Raw genomic sequence first — 17,338 nt, forward strand, 5'->3', positions numbered from 1 at the left:
GAGAGGGGGGAAGAGAAGGAAAAAGAGAGGAAGAGGAGGGAGAGTATCGAAAGAAGCAGAAGGAGGAGGATCAAGGCGGTCAATCGAGATGTTTTGGGGTTGATTGAGGTTGTCGAGGAGCGTTTCAGGTCTGTGGATAGGAGTTTGGTTAGTTACTAAAGACAAGTAGACCAGAGACAGGGGATAGGCCAATATAGGAGACAGGAGACAGGAGACGGCAAGACTCACTGAATAATCGACTGAAGGGGATGGATTTAATTTTTTTAAAAGAAAAAAAAAGGATACATATATCTCTCTCTTTCTGTCCCTGTCTTTATGTTCCTCTGTCCGCTATGCTTGATTGCCAGCTCAGGGAGACAACTCGAGGAGGATGGAAGTGTTTCAGATCGACACGGCGCGGCGGGCGGTTCTGGCCATGTCGGAGGGGTGGAGATGAGGAGTGGAATAGACGTGGACATGGCAGTAGTTACTAGACAGGAGGAATTACTATTCTCTTATTTAGTAGACTTTTCTAGACTCATTACTGAAGAATTAATAAAGTACCTGGTAGAGTGGGAAGAGGTCCTACTAATTTCCTAGTATTAACTACCTAGGTAGTTACTTGTAGAGTACCTACAAGTACTCTCATATTACTATATATTATAGTACTGTTTGTGCTTTACTCTTATAACGAATTATATCTATGCTCTACTCTACTCATGTGGGCGAGCTATTTATTACGATCGTCAAGAATTAGAATTATGATTCAGGTGTCCCTGGGTATGGTTAGATTATCCTCTGTAGATCTACCGGAGAGACCCCCTACATATTTTACTAGATAACAGACAATTGGTCATTGGATCCATATGTACCTTCTACCCACTAGTTACCTCATAGTTAGTGAATATGTAGTTATTATATAGAAGTCTACATAGTAGTAGTACTTAGTACTCCACCTGGGCCCAGGCTCCATGGCACCGTGCTTCTGGCAGCTAGCCTGTGGAGTAGCGTCTGGATTCATGCGATAGAGGTACCTAGGGGGAGCGTCTAGATTCATATGATAGAGGTACTTACCTGGGTGATGAGTGGTTAGTGGTCATTCGAGTATCATGCCATGCCATGACCACAGTATGGAGTAGAGAGCAGGATATTGGGGAATTAGTCATCTTGCTCGATCGTCACATGATATCAGGTGATTTGGGTGTCACATGATCCCTATTACTGTACCAGTGTACTGAGTACTCAGTACTCAGTGTACTGTACAGTATACACCTGATTGCTCTATTTCTTATACTCCATATCTATTACTCATGTGATAGTGACAGACAAATGGGATAAAAAGAACGTCAGCATTACTATCCTCTGCAACACTAATAATACCCTCGACCAGGTAGAGTGGACAGTGTACTCCAGTAGTGTCATTTATCTCTGCAGAGTACTTTACAAATACTACCAGGTAGTTAACTAGTTAGTTACTACATAGTTAACTACTCCGTACCTTAGGTACCTGGTATCATCCTGGTTACTAGATACTACTAGTACAGAGTTGGTTAAACTTCATGCGTCTCCATCCCGGTGAGCTGCAGGTGGACACGGAGGGGCGCCCGCCAAGCAGTTTCTGCAAAAGATCTGGTCAGATCGAATGACATCAGACTTGTACAATGGTAACATAGCAACAACTGTAGCTGTGGCAGTGGCAGTGGCAGTGACAATAGCAGTAGCAGGATAAATAATAGGTATTCTATATTGCTTTCAGTTCCAGTCGATCCTTGATTCTGTTGACGGTGAGTCTGGAGTCTTTCTTGACAGGGATAGAACGAGACTGTCGATCCCATCACCATCTTATTCTTATCAATCTAATCAGATGCACCGACCCCGGCCATTGGCTTGCCGATAATCGGAATCAAGTCCACTTTAGTGGGAGTTGTATATACCCGACAGTGCCTTATCTACATACCATCTACTATGCACTAGAATGGATCAAAAGTCATTGATTATAAGAATACTAGCTGAATGAATCCAAAACTATGTACATAAAAACAAAAGGGCGATGAGCCCGCGGGCCCCCGGGAACAGTGGAACAGTGGAACAGTGGAACTTTTTATGGTTTGTTGAGGTAGTATGTGAGGAGGTTCCGAGTGGTGTCCCGGGGTTGCCCGATAACCTTCCAGTACAAGGGCTCATCGCCCTTCAGCATCGTGTGGAATTCCACGCACATGTAAATCATCTGGCGTCGAACTTCAGGCTGGTCGTTAGCCAGGAACATTGCGGCGAATTTGCCAATACGGTCGATGCCTTCGGGGGGCAGGCGGGTGTTCGCATTGTTCAGGCGGCAGATGATCTTCTTCAGCACCAAAATGCCCATCGTAATCGCCCGGTATCCTTCCGTGGACCTCTCTTCGGTCTCGCACAGATCCAGAACAGCAGTGATCACATCCATCGGCTTACACCTTGCAACAATATCCTCCGCGGTTTCATCCAACCCACTCACCACATGGCAGCTGGACTCATATCCCTTGCGGGCGTTCACCAGCGCCACCATCGCCTTGGGGTAGTAGGCCGCAAAGTACATATTGTTGTACTTGAACATGAGCCGGATCGTCACCAGAACCTGGGTCTTGAGGTCCAGTGGCCGCCCTAACGGCTTTCGCTTCTCATCGGGAACGCTCTCCAGTTCATCCAAGAGAGCCAACAGCAGGTCGTCGTATCTTCCCTCGTCTTTAAACATTTTGTCATGGTACTGAACCAGACCTTGCATTTTGCGGTAGCCAAGAATATCCATATTCTGACTGCGGATCCGATGGACGCCCTTGGTCAGCATCTGGCGCGCCTGCTCGGGATCCTTGGATCGAGGGCTGATGCTCCTTCGTCGCTCGGAGATCTCGATCTTTCTCCAGCGGCGGTGGGATTGTTCAGTGCCTGCAGTGGGGTTTTCAATGTCTACTTGTGGTTTGAATTCAAAAGGGTGGGGTAGCTTGTTGTCTCTGTAAGCAGGCTCGTTGGTCGGGATCTCTTCCAGGGCATTGGATTTCGAGTCCAACGAGCGGTGGGCCAAAGGAGTCTTGCCCATCGGGGGCATTTTGTTCTCATTGTTATTGGTTGTCGCGGGGGTGTTTGTCAGCGACAATGCTGGGTCATATAGGCTTTTGAAGGGGTCAAAGGGAGAAACGTTGCTAGACAGTGGAATCGGATTGTTGCCGATGCTGTTCGACGAGTTGGCAGGTGTCTGCACAGAGGGCAACGTTTGGGTAACATTTGCGCCGCTTTTGCGGGACGGTGGCGAAGATGAGGAGGTGGATGATGGAACCAGCAAGGATTCATCAGCGGAGGTCACTGGCTGGTCGTGTGCGAGAGTGTCTGCATTGACCCAATTTTCCGATTTCTGTTCATCGGGAACAACAGCAACAACAGCGGAGAGTTCAGGAGAAGAAATACTTTGGTCGGGCCCAGTGGAGATCAGGTCATTCTCAACTTCAGGTGATGCGGGGACTGCCGGGTCTTCGTAGATCTGTACAGGGTCGGGTTTCGGGGCGACCTCCGGCTCGGCCACGACCGCGAATGCAGGGGTAAAAGAAGAAAGGTCATTATCAGACACAGGATGGGGGGAATCTATCATTGGCGAAGATTCAATGACTGGATAATCTAGAGGTTGGGTAGTGGCAGCCAGAAGATCCACAGCTGGGATAGGCTCGACTTGGGGAGCAGCGATCCGTCGCTGCGTGACCGATCGTGTGGGACTCTCCAATGCGATAGAGGCTGGCGAGCCAGGAGTGTCGTCACTATCGAGCAAATTTGCGTGAGCCAGATCGTCGTCAGACGCATTGGAGTGGGTGCGGGAGCGAGACCCGACAGCATGGACATCCTGGGATCGGAAACTTGAGATGTCTAATTTCTTTGGCTTGGCCTTGGTCGAGCTGAGGTGCATCGCATCCGCCTTGGCCGCCCTTGGGCGGGAAGCGCTGGATGGTTTCGAGGGTGTTTTAGCTCTAGTAGTGGTACGTGGAGAGCCGGAAACGATGGTGGTAGACGTCTTGGGCTTGGATGATGATGAGTCGGTGCCGGTCGTCTTACGAGACGCATACGGGTCCGCCGTCGCAGGGCGGTTCAACTCGGGCCGACGGGGCTTCATTGCCGGTCTCATGGGTGCCGAAGACAAAGAGGAGACGTGAGCCCCCGTGGGGACGGTGCGGACAGTAGACGATTTGGGAGCAGGGTCGGAAGTCTTGACTTCGGAAAATGTAGATTGAGCAGACTCGGGACGCGGGGGCAAGTTGTCGGCGGGTTTCAGGTGTGCCTTCTTTCGTGCAGCAATAGCATCTTTCAATGCCGACCTACTGGCAATGGCAGAAGTGTTCTTCGACGGGGCAGATCGTGACGCGGTCGATCCTTTAAGCGAGGATGATGCGTTGGCATTGGGATTCGATGCATCCTTCTCCAACAAGGACCGCGATTTGGTGTCCAGAGAAGAAAGAATTCTAGAGAGCCGTCAGTCGGCAAAATACAAGTATAGGGGGGGGTTTAAGACAAGACTTACTCGTTGGCCCGGTCCGGCCAAACCTTGTAAAAGGCCCAAAAGGTGCTACGCATCGCTTCTCTCACGCCCGGATTAGCGTCAGCGAGGCTCTTTCGGATGCACTTTTCAACCACGTCCAGTCCGCCGGCATGATCGATCGAGATCTGGTGACGCGCTTGCCGGTTAATCAATGTCTTGATCCAGCCTGTCGCATGGAGGCGCAGTTGGACGTTCTTGTCCTGGGCAGCGCTGGAGACGTGTTGCAAGATGCGCGAGTTGTACGTGACATTCTCAATTATGGCGACAAACGAGTCATTGCCGTTCTGGGCGCTGATCTTCTTCATTCCCGCGCAGAGCTTGATGAGATTCTGAACGATAATCTCCACCATAGGGTCGAGTTTGGGACCGCACGTAACGGCAATGTCTTGGATGAGCAGACATCCAGTCGTAGACAAGGTTGTTCTCAATGAGTTGACCACCTTGAAGATTCCATCAAGAAGCGTCTTGATGGCGGCAATATATTGGGTGGAAAAATGGTGCGGTGCATTCCCGCGGGTGAGTCGACGGAGAGTGAGAGCATGCCTCTCACGGTAGAGCCAGTTATCCTCCGATTCTCTCCCTTCAAAGTAAGGCATCATCTCGCGGACAAGGTCGTCAATATCTCTGGTAGATGCAATGTTCAATGGCTCAATGTTGTCACTGTCCTGTATGGCATGACCAGCGGCAGATGAGGCAAGAGAGTCAATGCTGTCACTATGAGGGACGACAGTGGACCGGGGGCGCTCCGGTTTGAGCGCAATAGGACGAGATTTGGGGATATCCAGCTCTATATATTAAGAGACAAAAAAAAAAAAAAAAGTTAGCCATATACCGATACTGTGAATGGGGGGAGGGGCACAACTTCCTACCTTCGTTCGAGAGGTCATCGGGGTGGAGCGAATGAGATGACATGACAGACACCGGACGCTGATGTAGTGCTTCGGCACGAGAAACAGGACGCTGGTGCAGAGCCTCGGCACGAGAAGCCGGGCGATGAAGGCCTTCGGCCCGAGAGATGGGACGCTGATGGAGGCCGTCGGCACGAGAGGCCGGGCGATGAAGTCCTTCGGCACGCGAGACAGGGCGTGTCGGAGGCGCATTGTCATGGTCTGCCGATCCGAGTCCAATATTGGTAAGGATCGCATTGGCAATCGATTTGCGCACGTTATGAGTGGCAAGTTGTTTTTTCAAATCAGATTTTGCTCGAGCAGGAGCGTTCCTTTTGGGTAGCTGGTGTGAGAAGAAGAAAAGGGAAAGCAGGAGATAGTAGAGAAAAGCTCACTGGAAAAGGTCAATGACCGTATTTTTGGCCGTCTCACGTACGCCACTATCGGCATCTTCCAGACACACCACGAGGCTGGGTACATGAGAACGAAAGAGCAGACCGTGGTTCTTGGTCATCTGAGGAAAGTGGTTAGGAGGGGGGGGGGGTTCAAATTTAGGAAGGTGCGTTGGGAAACTGACATTGCAGAGCCAAATCATGCTCATCTCCTTAGCCCGTGGGTTCTTTCCCACCAGGGCAACTTCCAACACATGATGCTCGACTTCCGCACTGGTGGCGGACCATAGATCGGTAAAGGCCTGGGCGGCGTGCTGGCGCACACGATCCTTGTGGTCGCCAAGACGTTCCAAGAGCAAAGGGAAGAGGATGCGGCATTGGTGAGCGACTATATGGTGCTGGTCCTGAATAAACAGGCGCTTAAGAAGATGGCCGAGGGTGGAGAAACCGGCTCCGAGAAGGGACGAATGCTGCGAGGCCATGGCGAGGCGCAGGCCCTCAAAGATGGGCGCCACGGCGCCTTCGGGGACATTCTTCTGTTTGATGTCCGATTTGATGCTGGTAACATGGGCGACCTTGGTGTCGATGGCAAGGTTGTGGTTCTTGAGGACCGCCAGGACCTCTGCGGCCTTTTGCTCCATGTTGGCGATCAAGAGGCCAATCTCCGAGGGGTTCAGCAGAAGGAGCACATAGAGGAGGCAGAAGATGGCGAGGTAGAAGATGACTTTGAGAGGGTTGAGGCTGAAGAGGAAGGTGAGGACGACTGCGAGCAACGCCCGAGTCAAGCGGACGTCAGACCTGTCGGTATCCATTGCGATTAGCAGCAATTTATTAAGACGGACAAGGAAACCGAATTGCAGAAGTCAAAAGAGACGAGACAAGAAGAGAAGCAGGGGAATGGAAAAGGCGAAGCAAGAACAAGTAGTAACACAGGTAGAGAAGCGAAAAGAAAAAGAGGCGTAAGCGATCAACGCGAAGCAGATCTTACAGGAGAGCCGGTCTATCACTGTGTTGGGAGGAGGAAGAGAGAGAGAGAGAGAGAGAGGAAGAGAATGGGGGGGCAGGACGAGCGAAAGAAATACCACAGCGAGTCCTGCTCGCAGGGAAGGAAGAGGGCACTCACCTGAGGAGGAGCGAGCGACCAGAAACAGCCAGAAGGAGGATGCGTTGAGGTTATTCGCAGCGGAGGAAGGAGCGCAAGAAGGGCGGAGAAGGAGGAATCCCCCTCTCAGGAAAGAACAGCCACGGGGTGATAAGCGAAAATAGACGCCGATAAGCGCTGCCACTTTTCTGCAGCTGACAGACAGACAGGAAGAAGGTATGCAGGAGGCAAGTACGCAGTAACAGGTACCTATATGGGACGTAGAGGGAATAATTGATGGTTGTGGTTGTGTTGTGTTGTAGAATCGCGTAGCGAGGGATTTATTATTATTATTCTTCTTCTTTCTGTCGTTTGTTTACAATCAGCACGAACCATGGTTTGCGCCAGCCAGTGACTGCAGTATAAATACCTTCAGATATTCTTTTCTTTTCCTTTCTTTTTTTTTTTTATTATGGTCGAATAGCTTTCGAGGTCTAATATTAATAACTGTACTCGGTTTCTGTGTTAGATTTTCTTCGAGCCGATGCAATGGTATTCCGTGGTCATGCAGTAAACAACGTACCAGCCCGCTAGTTTTTCAAAGACCTTTCTTTTTAAATGATTTCCATTAGGGGTTTCCCGGTAATTTGATAGATATCTGACAGTAGAGGTCAAGTCGTACAGCATACAGACCGGCGTTGTTTATTGTCTCCGTCCTGCAGCTAGACAGATCAACTAGGTAGGAGTGGTAGTGGTGTGGTGGTGGTACTCCGTATCGAGATCTGCTCAGTTGCATGGCAACGTCTGGGACTAAGACAGCCTAAGGCTTCAATACGTCTGCGGTGGTTCACCACGTAGTATATTTTGTCTTTTAGACTATTAAGAAGATGAAATAATTATTGTCAAATTGTCTACTACCTTTGTCGCGACCTTGCAATTATATAAAGTAGTCCGCAACTGACTTAGAAGGTACCTTGGGTAGTCAAGAATATATACCAAGGTATCGCCTGTCTATTATAATGTTAAGTATACTATTATTTTACTCAAGTCAGAAGTACATGTAGATCGGAGATTTGTTGAGTCTATGATTCCAGACACCTCGCTGAACAAGCAGGAGACAAGAGAAGACAGTGATTTTGAAGGAAATAAAATAAAATAGCAGTTTTCCGTAATGTACAGGATGATATTCTTGCATAAAAAAAAGAATATAGTTGATCTTATGAGGTCCTCCCCATCGGGGCAGTAAGTGAGAAAAAAAAAAGAGAATCAGCGCCTGACCACAAGTGTACAACCTTGTTCTTCTTATACAACCACCTCACCGGGATCGATGTACACGGGCTTCCAGGGCGCCGCACCATCCTCCTCCATGGAGCTGGGGACTCGCACGTCCAGCGGGCTGTACAGGTACCAGCCCTTAAGGGCTGCAACCGCTGCCCGAGACCGCGCCTCGAGAAGGCTGGAGCCGGCTCCTTCGCCCAGTTTATCCTTGCCAGAAAAGATCCCCACGACGAAAACGGGGTGACGACTCTTGCGACCGGTCTCGCTGATGATCTTGGCCACTGGCGACTCGAACCCTTCCCTGGCGCATAGGCGGCTAAGGTCCCGTGCCGGCTGCGAGAAATTAAACAGCTCCGAGATGTTAAGGTGTCGCGACAGGAAGTGCTGCGAGAAGAATCGTTTGGCCGCCGGCCGGCCCGCATGTAGGTAGATGGCACCCATGATGGCCCGCACGAAGGTCGCGCTGGCCTCTTCGGCAGTAACGGTAGGGGTGATGTTGCTGGTGCTCTGCTGGGTAGCCCCCGGCGCCATGGTCGGCTCACCGAAGTGGTCGTCATATACAACCCGAGACGTCATCCCCCTCCGCCACGATGTGCGGTCATCGTTCGGCCGTGTGGTGCCTGTGATCGGCCCGGTATTCAGGCTGGTACCGGGTGTGATCCGGTGGAACTGCAACAGGCCCGGATCGACCTCCCCCCCGGGCGCGGCGGCCAGTTCCACGCCCCATTCTCTGGCCATGGCAGCCAGCGTCTTCTTCCCCACATAGGCATACATGGCTGCGAAGACGACCGTCAGTGGCAGCCGGGGGTATGTGCACAGCAGGTGTTCTGTTGCGTAGTAGGCTAGGAGGTCGTCACCCAGGGTGGCCAGGGATTGATTGTTAAAGTCCGCGTTCGGGTCGGCAGACGCATGTACCAGCGTCCGGGCCAACGTTTCTAACGGAAATCTCGAGGGAAGGTAGAGTCGGGCGTGCAGAGCGGCCAGTTTGGCAGACTCGCGTGCCGCCTCGACGGGCGGAGAGGGAAGTAGGCGTCGGGACATTTGGGAACTGGCAGCCAAGACGGGCGCCTGAGCAAGCTGTCTGGAAGTAGCAACACCCGCATCTGCCGCCGGAGCAGCATCAGTTGTCGTAGATGACACGGTGGTTTGCCTCCGGAGACCAGCGTACAGCAGACGACCACAGGCAGGTCGGGCCCGCGGCGAAAGGGCTGAGCCGCTCCATTGCTGGAGCTGCAGCCTTTTCATCTGGGAAACTGGATCTCAAAGGGCGACGAGGAAGACAAACACAGACAAATCACCGATCCACCGACGTCTTCACACTGTGGCTGTTGAGCTGGTGCTTTCCCGGACGGGATTCTCGATTGAGCGAAAAATGTCGACGGGAATCACGGGACCGGCAACTCGTGACTTGATGACACGCTAGTCTATATACGGACTAGCACACAACCTCTCTCAGGGTCGACGTCTTCCTCTGCTGCTACGAGTCCAGCGACTGCTATCTTGTCCACCAATTGATCAATCTCTCACAATGGGCGGCGGCGGAAAGATCTAGTTAGTGCCAGTCCTTGCTGCAGACTGCGTTTTCTTTGCGTGGTCTTCGAATACTATGACGAGTTTTGCTAATGCAGTTAGCTACCCCAAGGAAGTCTGGTCTCCTGCTGGAGGCTGGTACGCTCAGCCGGCGAACTGGAAAGCCAACACGGCCATCATGGGTGCTATGGTGATTGGAATTGCGGCGGTTACCTGGAGCATCAGTGCGGACCGCGAACACCGCGACCGGTTCCCGGAGCCTGGCCGGTTCTTCCCTAGCCGATAGTGAGTCTCCTTCTGCTCAATCGACGATGATATGGTCTAATCTATCCCCCCCTTTGCTTTAGCTGGAGCAGGGAGATCCGTGAACACGAAAAAGCACAGGCCGCCAAGAACGAGTCATAGATATCGGTGTGGGTATAGGTGGTGCTTCAAAGTGATTTGTGGAATGATTTCTGGGACAGCGGACAATTTCCAATATTCTATGTCTATTACTATGGGCTGTACGACAAATAGAAGGTGTTTCTCTCTCAAAACGGTCGAGATCAATCCATCAGCAGATGTCGCTGGGGGACTCTTCAACTGTTCTATATAACCGCTGCGTGTACAGACGGACTCGTTCCGTGAATTCAGTTTCGTTCCAGCGTTCTTTTCCTTCTTTCGACCACGAGATTCGTGGCACACCGATTTGTTCTACCACGAAACCGGCTGCAACGGTGGCGCAAATTAGGGCCGTGATGACATGCCTTTGTCTGCCCCAGGAAGTTACCACCCGGTTCCAGGTAGTAGAACCCGAGAGGACGGAGTCGACGACTCGGTCGGGAGCCCTGCCTGTACTCACCAGTCCCTGAGCCAAGGCGCCTAGGAAAGAATTGCCCGCGCCTGTAGGATCGACCACGGGTGACGTAGCCGCCGCGACATTCTCCCCCGGTTGATGATAGGCAGGCAGCCAGATCTGATGTGTCCTCGAGTACGAGTAACTCCCCTGTTTCCCCGACCGGATGACCAGAAAGCCCTCCCCCTGGGGACCGATACCCGAGTCGAGGATTCTCCGTACCAGTTCTCGATCATCGGCGTTGTCCTCGCTCCACCCGCTACGGCCAAACAGCGTGCCTAGCTCCAGTTCGTTCGGGCTTACCACGTCCACGTACTGGCTCGCCACTAAGAACTGTTCCTGTTCCTCAAGTGTGCAGAGGTCTGGGTTTGGTTCCCACACGAAAATCGGTCGCTGCGCGGCATGAGCTGCCGACGGGGCCTTGTTCCTCCGCCGGAGCTCCTCTCGTCTCTCCAGAATTGCCTCGACTAGAGAAATGCAACGAGACGCGGAGCAAACCATATGGAAGGTCCTGGAAAGCACCTGAGCCTCTGACAGACTTGATGCCTCCATCCTCAGCTTGGGCGTCAGGTATTTGAAATCTACATTTGTCAATATGAGCTCCAGTCTAGTCCCGTAACAGGATACCCAGATCTTACCGCGTTTCTCGTTGACTCCATAGCCATTCCACGCTCGAGTAGTTAGTCTCTTCCTGTCCTCTCGGATCACGCAGCTCGTCCCCCACGAATTAATCACGTCTAACGCTTCGTGAGGAAAGTCCGAGCCGGTATCAACAATCCAGCTTACAGCCTGCGCATGCTCGTCTCCTGCCACCAGCCGTGCACCGACGGCAGCAAACGACGCCGCACCCCCAATAACATTCTTCACAGCCGGTCGCGAGTCTCCAAATTCAATCTCGTCTGCATACGCCAGAGATGGATCAGTATTCTAGAGCGCGACGCTGTTGCAGACGGACAGGACGGTCTTTCCATACCCAGGATGAACATGGCTAGAGAGCAGAAATCGACATCGCTGCCCCTATCTGCCGCAGAACGACCCTCATCTGCCATCCCGGGCCTATATAGACTCTCCAAATGCTTCTCGCTCTGTTTTTTTGTGAATAGTGCCTAATCATGTATGATCGAGATAGCGGCCTTGATGAGTGGGACGATAACGGACAGCCCACGATATACGGGATGATACCCCGAAACGTCATGCTTTGACACGCACGAGCAGCGTATTGTGGTACGGTATGGTAACGACCCACTAAGGAGCTCCCGCCCAGGAATCATCAGGAGCAACAAGTGTTCAGCAGTCAGGCAACCGTTTCGCTGCTGTTGTTGTTGACCCTATCCAGCTGCGTGGGACAGGGGCTGACCGTGCGTCTCTTTGAAATTGCTCCTCCTGTGTCTGTTGGGTGCAGAGAGATTCTTGTGCCTAGTATAGCGGTGTCTTGGTGCTATATAGCCCTTTGAACGTGTCCTCGGACCAGCATCGATAACTATGGCGAATCCCAACCATATGCATAATTTGACCACCTTGATCAAGCGGTAGGTGTTTGGATCTTGAATCTAACATTGTTTTCGTTCGTTGTTCTAATAGTGACTGACAATACTAGGCTTGAGGCCGCAACCTCCCGCCTGGAGGATATGGCCATGTCGCTCGATGGCCCCGGCGTCCCCGATGCGCGAGATTCGATGAACGTCGTGGTTGCGTCGGATATTGTTACGCCTGAGCAGCCCAAGGCTGTTTCACCTATTGTACCCGTTGCGGAACCGCTCCCTCCCCAGATAGAAGACTTTGATGCGTTCATCAAGGGTGATGTTCAGAACTTTGTCGACCTCGGCGAGAAGATCGGAGGGTTGGTTGAGGAGCAGGTAAAACCCCCGTGAAAGTCGCGACGAAGTGATGATGATGATGATGGTGGTGGTGATAATCATGCTGATGGTATGGCAACTAGTCTAAAGCGGTCCTGCAAGCATTCGAAGCCGAGCGTACCTATATCTACGTGTCCACCAAGGCGAAAAAGCCCGAACCGCAACCCCCGGAGCTTATGACCGATCTGCACAAGGCATCTGATACGATCAACAACTTGCGCGAGTCCAACCGCCAGTCTCCCGTTTTTGACCACCTGAGTGCTATTGCCGAAGGTGTTCTGGCCTTAGGGTGGGTGCTGGTCACTGAGCCCGCCGATTTTGTCAGTGAAACGTTGGGCGGCGTCCAATACTACGGAAACAAGGTGCTGAAGGAGTACAAGGAGAAGTACGTCACACCTTATTTGATGAATGAATATTCGTAACAGGGCGGTGATGCTGACAAACCCAGGGACACCACCCATGTGCAGTACATACAGGCCTACTACAAGATCTTCAAATCTCTGGCGCAATACCTTAAGAAGCACTACCCCAAAGGCTTGACCTGGAATGACAAGAGCGGGATCGATGCCCAGGCAGCCCTCAGGGAGATCAAGGAAGGCCCCGGATCGGCCACCGCTGCTGGTTCTGTTCCGCCGCCCCCTCCCCCTCCGCCGGTTCCAAGCCTCTCTGTGCCCGGGGGCGCTCCTCCGCCCCCGCCTCCGCCACCCCCCCCACCGGGCATCCCGCCTGCGCCCGCCGCTGCAGGTGGCCCAGGTGCCATGTCTGCTGTGTTTGAGCAGTTGAATAAAGGCGATGCAGTGACGTCCGGTCTGCGCAAGGTTGACAAGTCGGAGATGACACACAAGAACCCCAACCTCCGCGTTAGCTCGACGGTACCGGATCATTCGGGCGGCGGCGGCAGCGGCAGCAGCGCGGTGCGGGGCAAGTCCCCTGCGCCAAGCAAGAAGCCCAAGCCCGAGAGCATGCGGGCGCGCAAGCCGGCGCGCAAGGAGCTGGAAGGCAACAAGTGGATCCTGGAGAACTTTGACAACGCCGGGATCATCGAGGTGGCAGCGCAGCAGAACCAGTCGATCCTGATCAGCCGGTGCAACAAGACGATCATCAAGGTGAACAACAAGGCCAACGCCATCGCCATCGATAACTGCACGGAGCTCTCCATCATCGTCGACTCGCTCGTCAGCAGCCTCGACGTCGTCAAGTGCCTCAAGTTCGCCGTCCAGATCGACGGCTCCGTTCCCACCGTCCTTCTCGACCAGGTCGACGGCGCCACCGTCTACCTTGGCCCCCAGAGCCTGCAGACCGAGTTCTTCTCCAGCAAGTGCACTGCTATCAACGTCCTCTTGCCCCCGAAGGAGAACACAGACGACGACACCAAGGAGTGTCCTGTCCCCGAACAGATCAAGAGCTACATCAAGGATGGTGTGTTGGTCAACGAGATCGTAGAGCATGCGGGCTGAAAACTGCCTGCCCGGGGCTGTCTGTACCCATCACCGTTCTTTTGGTTATGATGGTTGGTAAACAGTTCTGAGCAGGTCTACTGCTTGTATCTAGACCTTGTAGATAGTAAGGTAATCAATTCACTTGTTTACAAATAATACAGCATAGCTACTAAGTCTAAATGAGATAGAATTCATCGCAACTTATGTATTATTTTCTTAGGGTTGATTTGATAGTATATTCAATGATCACCTATTCCTATAAACCTGTAGGCCAGATGAACGCCAAGATATGATACCGCTTGACTTGACCTGCATGTCAAGAAGAGAGAGAGAAAAAAAACGATAAAACAAAGTGATTATACTCAATGTCGGGTATCATGTGCCGTGACGGCCTACCTTGTCGAAAGATAAGCAATGAGAGGGAGAAAAAAATCGGTTGAATCTGCTGTTAGTGAGAGGTGTATAGTAAGGAAGGGTATTCGCATGACGGCCCCCGGCCTGTTTCTGGGCCAGACGTGAGTCAAACAATTGACCCTATATATATAAACTACTGATCACAGGACTTCTGTACGTCCAGTCTTCCAAGCCGTTTAGCAAGCAGGCTTTCGCCTGCGTCGGAGCTGCCGGACACACCACCGTACCTGGAGTCGCCTTTGCTGAGTTTGTAATACGTTACAGCCTCGATTCCGGTTCCAGGCCCAGAGCTGTGCTCAGCGCCTCGCCACGGCGGAGATGATTCGGTCAAAGGCGACGGTGTTTTCTGTGAAGGTAGACCCCATCCTGGCCCGTTCATAACCAGGTTCTGCTGGCAAACACTGCGTCTCCTGTGAGCGGGTTGTGCAGCCAGTTTGGCACTTGCGTTCAGAACAGGCTCGCGGACAACCTTGTAGGGACTGTACCGGGGATCGGGGAGTTGAATTTCGTTGCGCAACCTTTCCTTGCCATCGGGCACGCGGTTGGCAAAAACAACTCGGATGGTGGAGTAGAGATAGAAACGACCACGCGAGGGACAGCAGATGTTCAGGTGAACCAGGTATCGCAAGATCGGTTTATCATGGGGGTCCTCGGTTGCGTTCAAAGATGCCTCGGGACGATCCGTGCCCAAATTCTTGCGAGCCGTCAGGGGCATGTCGATAACGGGGCCTGCGGAATAGCTTCGCTGCCGGATAAAGGTTTTGGTGCCTGGTTCCATATCGCTTAGGTCATAGGGCACGAGAAACAACTTGACAGCCGTCTTGTTCGGATTCTTGATCATGATCTGTAGCTGACCCTGCTGAGGGATCCTGTAGCAGCCTCCAGGTGGACACCGGGGCGATTCCGCCCGTCTGCTTCTTTTCTCGCGTCTGCGTCGAGCATCTTTGTCGGTAGTAGAGGTAGGGACAGAATCCACGAGCGAATCAGCCCATATCTCCTCCCCAGCGGTGGGATGGGGATGATAATGATGATAATTCCTACGGGATTTGTTGCTCTTGGAATCATCCTTTGGTAGAGAATTTTCCAGATCGATCATCCCCACATATGGGCTTGGACTGTCGTCTGAAATAGAGCGCCCACTACCGGAGGTAGGATAGCTGTAGAAGACGGCAGGAAACGGAACGCTGACGTGCGGTGGGCACTTGAGGTTTGCTTTGCATTTCCCCTTGCCCAACACGCCGATCTGCGCGGTGAAATCTAGCGGTTTTGATGGATTCATGGACATTCGCCCCCGCAGGATCGACTCCTCATAGGATCCGACCATGGGAGCATGGTGTTTTGGGGACGCATCCGATGCAAAAGACGGCCTTCTTGCACGCAGCCAGGGGGGTTGAATGGATGATGCAAGTTGGAGGCTGTACGCCGAGGTCAACGATCGTCGAGGATGATGAGATTGGTGGTTGAACGATTGACCCCGCTTGACGGACGGCGCCGTAGCATGAAAATTCAATGACCCAGGCGGAGCAGAAGGCGAGGCCTGGAGCTTCCGGAACGTCTCTGGGGGTAATGTTCGCCGACGGGTCGCCTTCTCCGTGGTAGGGGACGACGACCGATCGGCCGACATGTCCATGAAATCCGGCATCGGCGAGAAATCCAGGTCTGTATTGTTCGCCTGGTGTACGAGAGGGCTGGTTGGAGCCTTCAGGACGTAGCTAGATGAGAATGAGCCCAGCGATGGCGCTCGCGAGCGGCCGATAGGAGTGATATGAGCCGGTTCAAATGGATGATCCGACGGAGCTTGGCTGCGCAGCAACGCGGATGAAAACGATGGGGTGTACCATGGAGTAGTTGGAGAAGAACCCAGACGGTCAAATGGAGACACATCTGCATGGCGGGGGAGTACAATCCGCTGTGACTGGTCTTGGAGATGTAGCGACTGCAGGTCGCCCTCTCTGAAATCCCCCGAGTGCATGGCCGATTTGGGACGCTCGATCTCTGGTGGTCCCCGTAGACTCTCATCGCTACCGGTCGTTTCACCTGTCACATCACCGAGGGGTTTTGGTTTCGGACTCGGTTCGGGAACCCAGTTTTCGTTGGAAATAACTCTGTCCGACTGATTTACAATTAGTACTTTGGAAAAGGCCTTACAAGACTCTCTTGTTCTATAGAACAATAGAAAATGCAATAGAGCAAAAAAAAAAAAAACACTGGTCACATACAGCGAGATCGTGCATCCAAGCGAACCGCTGGCTGCGCTTGATCGAGAATATCACCTCGTCTCTATCGTCCGGACACAACCTCGCCATGTCGAGATACGTCGTGCGATCTGCGGCCGCCGCAGACGTACCGCTCATCTCTGTATCGCCCAGCTCCCAGTCCGTAGCCTCATCGAATCGCCGTCTGGTCGACGAGATCTCTCGAGAGCGTCTGATATGCTTATCATCCCGCCCCCCCTCCGTCGACCACAGATCGTACTGCTGCCGATCGGGATCGTGGAATATCGGCATGATGATCGAAGCAGATCAGACAAAATAGGTTATAAACAGAGCCCACACATCTCAGCAAAGAGTCCACGGCGGTGGCAAGCTCTCCAGCCGACAAAAAAAACCGGAATCGAGATGCGGGCTGTTCGTGGCGGGGTTGCCGTCTGGAATGTCCTCCGTACGCTGAATGGACAATGACGCCGTCAGAGACAGACGAGAATCAAACCTCACACACCGAGGTTCCTAGCCCGTAGACTGGGGAGACGGAAATATTAGGCCGACGAGGGAAAAGCCAACGCAGTGACAAGCAGTGAACAGGTCAGACCGAGGGAGTTGGGAAGAAGAAAAGCGCTGTCGCCTGTCAATGACCGAGTCATACTTAGAGTTAAGCGGGCCAAGCGGATCATCGCGACCTGCAAAAGGGAGCATCTGGAACTGCCTAAATTTCGCTCTTGCGAGTCCCAGCGTCATCTGATTGACTCATACGATAATCTTGCGGTTGCACAGTTGTGTGATTTGTGGTTTTCTTTCTCTCAGGCGTTAGTCGGTTTACCTTGTTTCACTGGCAATTTTACACGCTCGGCCTTTTTTTTTTTTTTTCTTGATCGCCAC

General features: G+C 52.5%; 7 protein-coding genes across 7 annotated transcripts; 2 read left to right on the top strand and 5 right to left on the bottom strand.

Annotated features, from left to right (window-relative positions):
• Positions 1 to 2,080: 2,080 nt before the first annotated feature.
• Positions 2,081 to 6,622, bottom strand: ASPZODRAFT_149341 (hypothetical protein; the record flags this gene model as incomplete). Its single annotated transcript, XM_022725481.1, has 5 exons — positions 2,081 to 4,454; positions 4,514 to 5,318; positions 5,401 to 5,750; positions 5,814 to 5,932; positions 5,996 to 6,622. 5 exons carry the CDS (start codon positions 6,620 to 6,622, stop codon positions 2,081 to 2,083), a joined length of 4,275 nt encoding a protein of 1,424 aa, XP_022584395.1.
• A 1,490-nt stretch (positions 6,623 to 8,112) lies between these two features.
• Positions 8,113 to 9,499, bottom strand: ASPZODRAFT_128445 (hypothetical protein). The gene has a single exon (XM_022722028.1). It carries the CDS (start codon positions 9,412 to 9,414, stop codon positions 8,194 to 8,196), a length of 1,221 nt encoding a protein of 406 aa, XP_022584396.1. The 5' UTR covers positions 9,415 to 9,499; the 3' UTR covers positions 8,113 to 8,193.
• A 198-nt stretch (positions 9,500 to 9,697) lies between these two features.
• On the top strand, positions 9,698 to 10,104 carry ASPZODRAFT_12999 (hypothetical protein; the record flags this gene model as incomplete). The annotated part of the gene is made up of 3 exons (XM_022722405.1): positions 9,698 to 9,720; positions 9,802 to 9,984; positions 10,047 to 10,104. 3 exons carry the CDS (start codon positions 9,698 to 9,700, stop codon positions 10,102 to 10,104), a joined length of 264 nt encoding a protein of 87 aa, XP_022584397.1.
• ASPZODRAFT_22602 (hypothetical protein) lies at positions 9,802 to 11,583 on the bottom strand (the record flags this gene model as incomplete). Its single annotated transcript, XM_022727897.1, has 4 exons — positions 9,802 to 9,984; positions 10,047 to 11,115; positions 11,173 to 11,433; positions 11,508 to 11,583. The coding sequence occupies 3 exons, from the start codon at positions 11,581 to 11,583 to the stop codon at positions 10,253 to 10,255; spliced, it is 1,200 nt and encodes a 399-aa protein (XP_022584398.1). The 3' UTR covers positions 9,802 to 9,984; positions 10,047 to 10,252.
• A 353-nt stretch (positions 11,584 to 11,936) lies between these two features.
• On the top strand, positions 11,937 to 14,027 carry ASPZODRAFT_128449 (hypothetical protein). Its single transcript, XM_022722029.1, has 4 exons — positions 11,937 to 12,063; positions 12,132 to 12,390; positions 12,474 to 12,775; positions 12,839 to 14,027. The coding sequence occupies exons 1-4, from the start codon at positions 12,017 to 12,019 to the stop codon at positions 13,845 to 13,847; spliced, it is 1,617 nt and encodes a 538-aa protein (XP_022584399.1). The 5' UTR covers positions 11,937 to 12,016; the 3' UTR covers positions 13,848 to 14,027.
• On the bottom strand, positions 14,022 to 17,224 carry ASPZODRAFT_109735 (hypothetical protein). Its single transcript, XM_022720984.1, has 2 exons — positions 16,463 to 17,224; positions 14,022 to 16,356 (listed from the first exon to the last, which is right to left on the bottom strand). The coding sequence occupies exons 1-2, from the start codon at positions 16,748 to 16,750 to the stop codon at positions 14,377 to 14,379; spliced, it is 2,268 nt and encodes a 755-aa protein (XP_022584400.1). The 5' UTR covers positions 16,751 to 17,224; the 3' UTR covers positions 14,022 to 14,376.
• On the bottom strand, positions 16,860 to 17,310 carry ASPZODRAFT_1056534 (hypothetical protein). Its single transcript, XM_022720913.1, has one exon. The coding sequence runs from the start codon at positions 17,195 to 17,197 to the stop codon at positions 16,970 to 16,972; it is 228 nt and encodes a 75-aa protein (XP_022584401.1). The 5' UTR covers positions 17,198 to 17,310; the 3' UTR covers positions 16,860 to 16,969.
• Between the last annotated feature and the right edge of the window lie 28 nt (positions 17,311 to 17,338).

Source organism: Penicilliopsis zonata (genome assembly GCF_001890105.1).
Source record: "Penicilliopsis zonata CBS 506.65 unplaced genomic scaffold ASPZOscaffold_2, whole genome shotgun sequence".
NCBI lineage: Eukaryota > Fungi > Ascomycota > Eurotiomycetes > Eurotiales > Aspergillaceae > Penicilliopsis > Penicilliopsis zonata.

What these genes read in the sequence shown, in the direction of transcription:
- ASPZODRAFT_109735 (XM_022720984.1), bottom strand. Translation starts at nt 16,750, where the DNA reads ATGCCGATATTCCACGATCCCGATCGGCAGCAGTACGATCTGTGGTCG. An exon ending in CTTGGATGCACGATCTCGCT is followed by an intron (nt 16,357 to 16,462) that starts GTATGTGACCAG and finishes ATTGTAAATCAG; the next exon opens with TCGGACAGAGTTATTTCCAA.
- ASPZODRAFT_1056534 (XM_022720913.1), bottom strand. Translation starts at nt 17,197, where the DNA reads ATGACGCTGGGACTCGCAAGAGCGAAATTTAGGCAGTTCCAGATGCTC.
- ASPZODRAFT_128445 (XM_022722028.1), bottom strand. Translation starts at nt 9,414, where the DNA reads ATGAAAAGGCTGCAGCTCCAGCAATGGAGCGGCTCAGCCCTTTCGCCG.
- ASPZODRAFT_128449 (XM_022722029.1), top strand. Translation starts at nt 12,017, where the DNA reads ATGGCGAATCCCAACCATATGCATAATTTGACCACCTTGATCAAGCG. An exon ending in GAGGGTTGGTTGAGGAGCAG is followed by an intron (nt 12,391 to 12,473) that starts GTAAAACCCCCG and finishes TATGGCAACTAG; the next exon opens with TCTAAAGCGGTCCTGCAAGC. An exon ending in CTGAAGGAGTACAAGGAGAA is followed by an intron (nt 12,776 to 12,838) that starts GTACGTCACACC and finishes TGACAAACCCAG; the next exon opens with GGACACCACCCATGTGCAGT.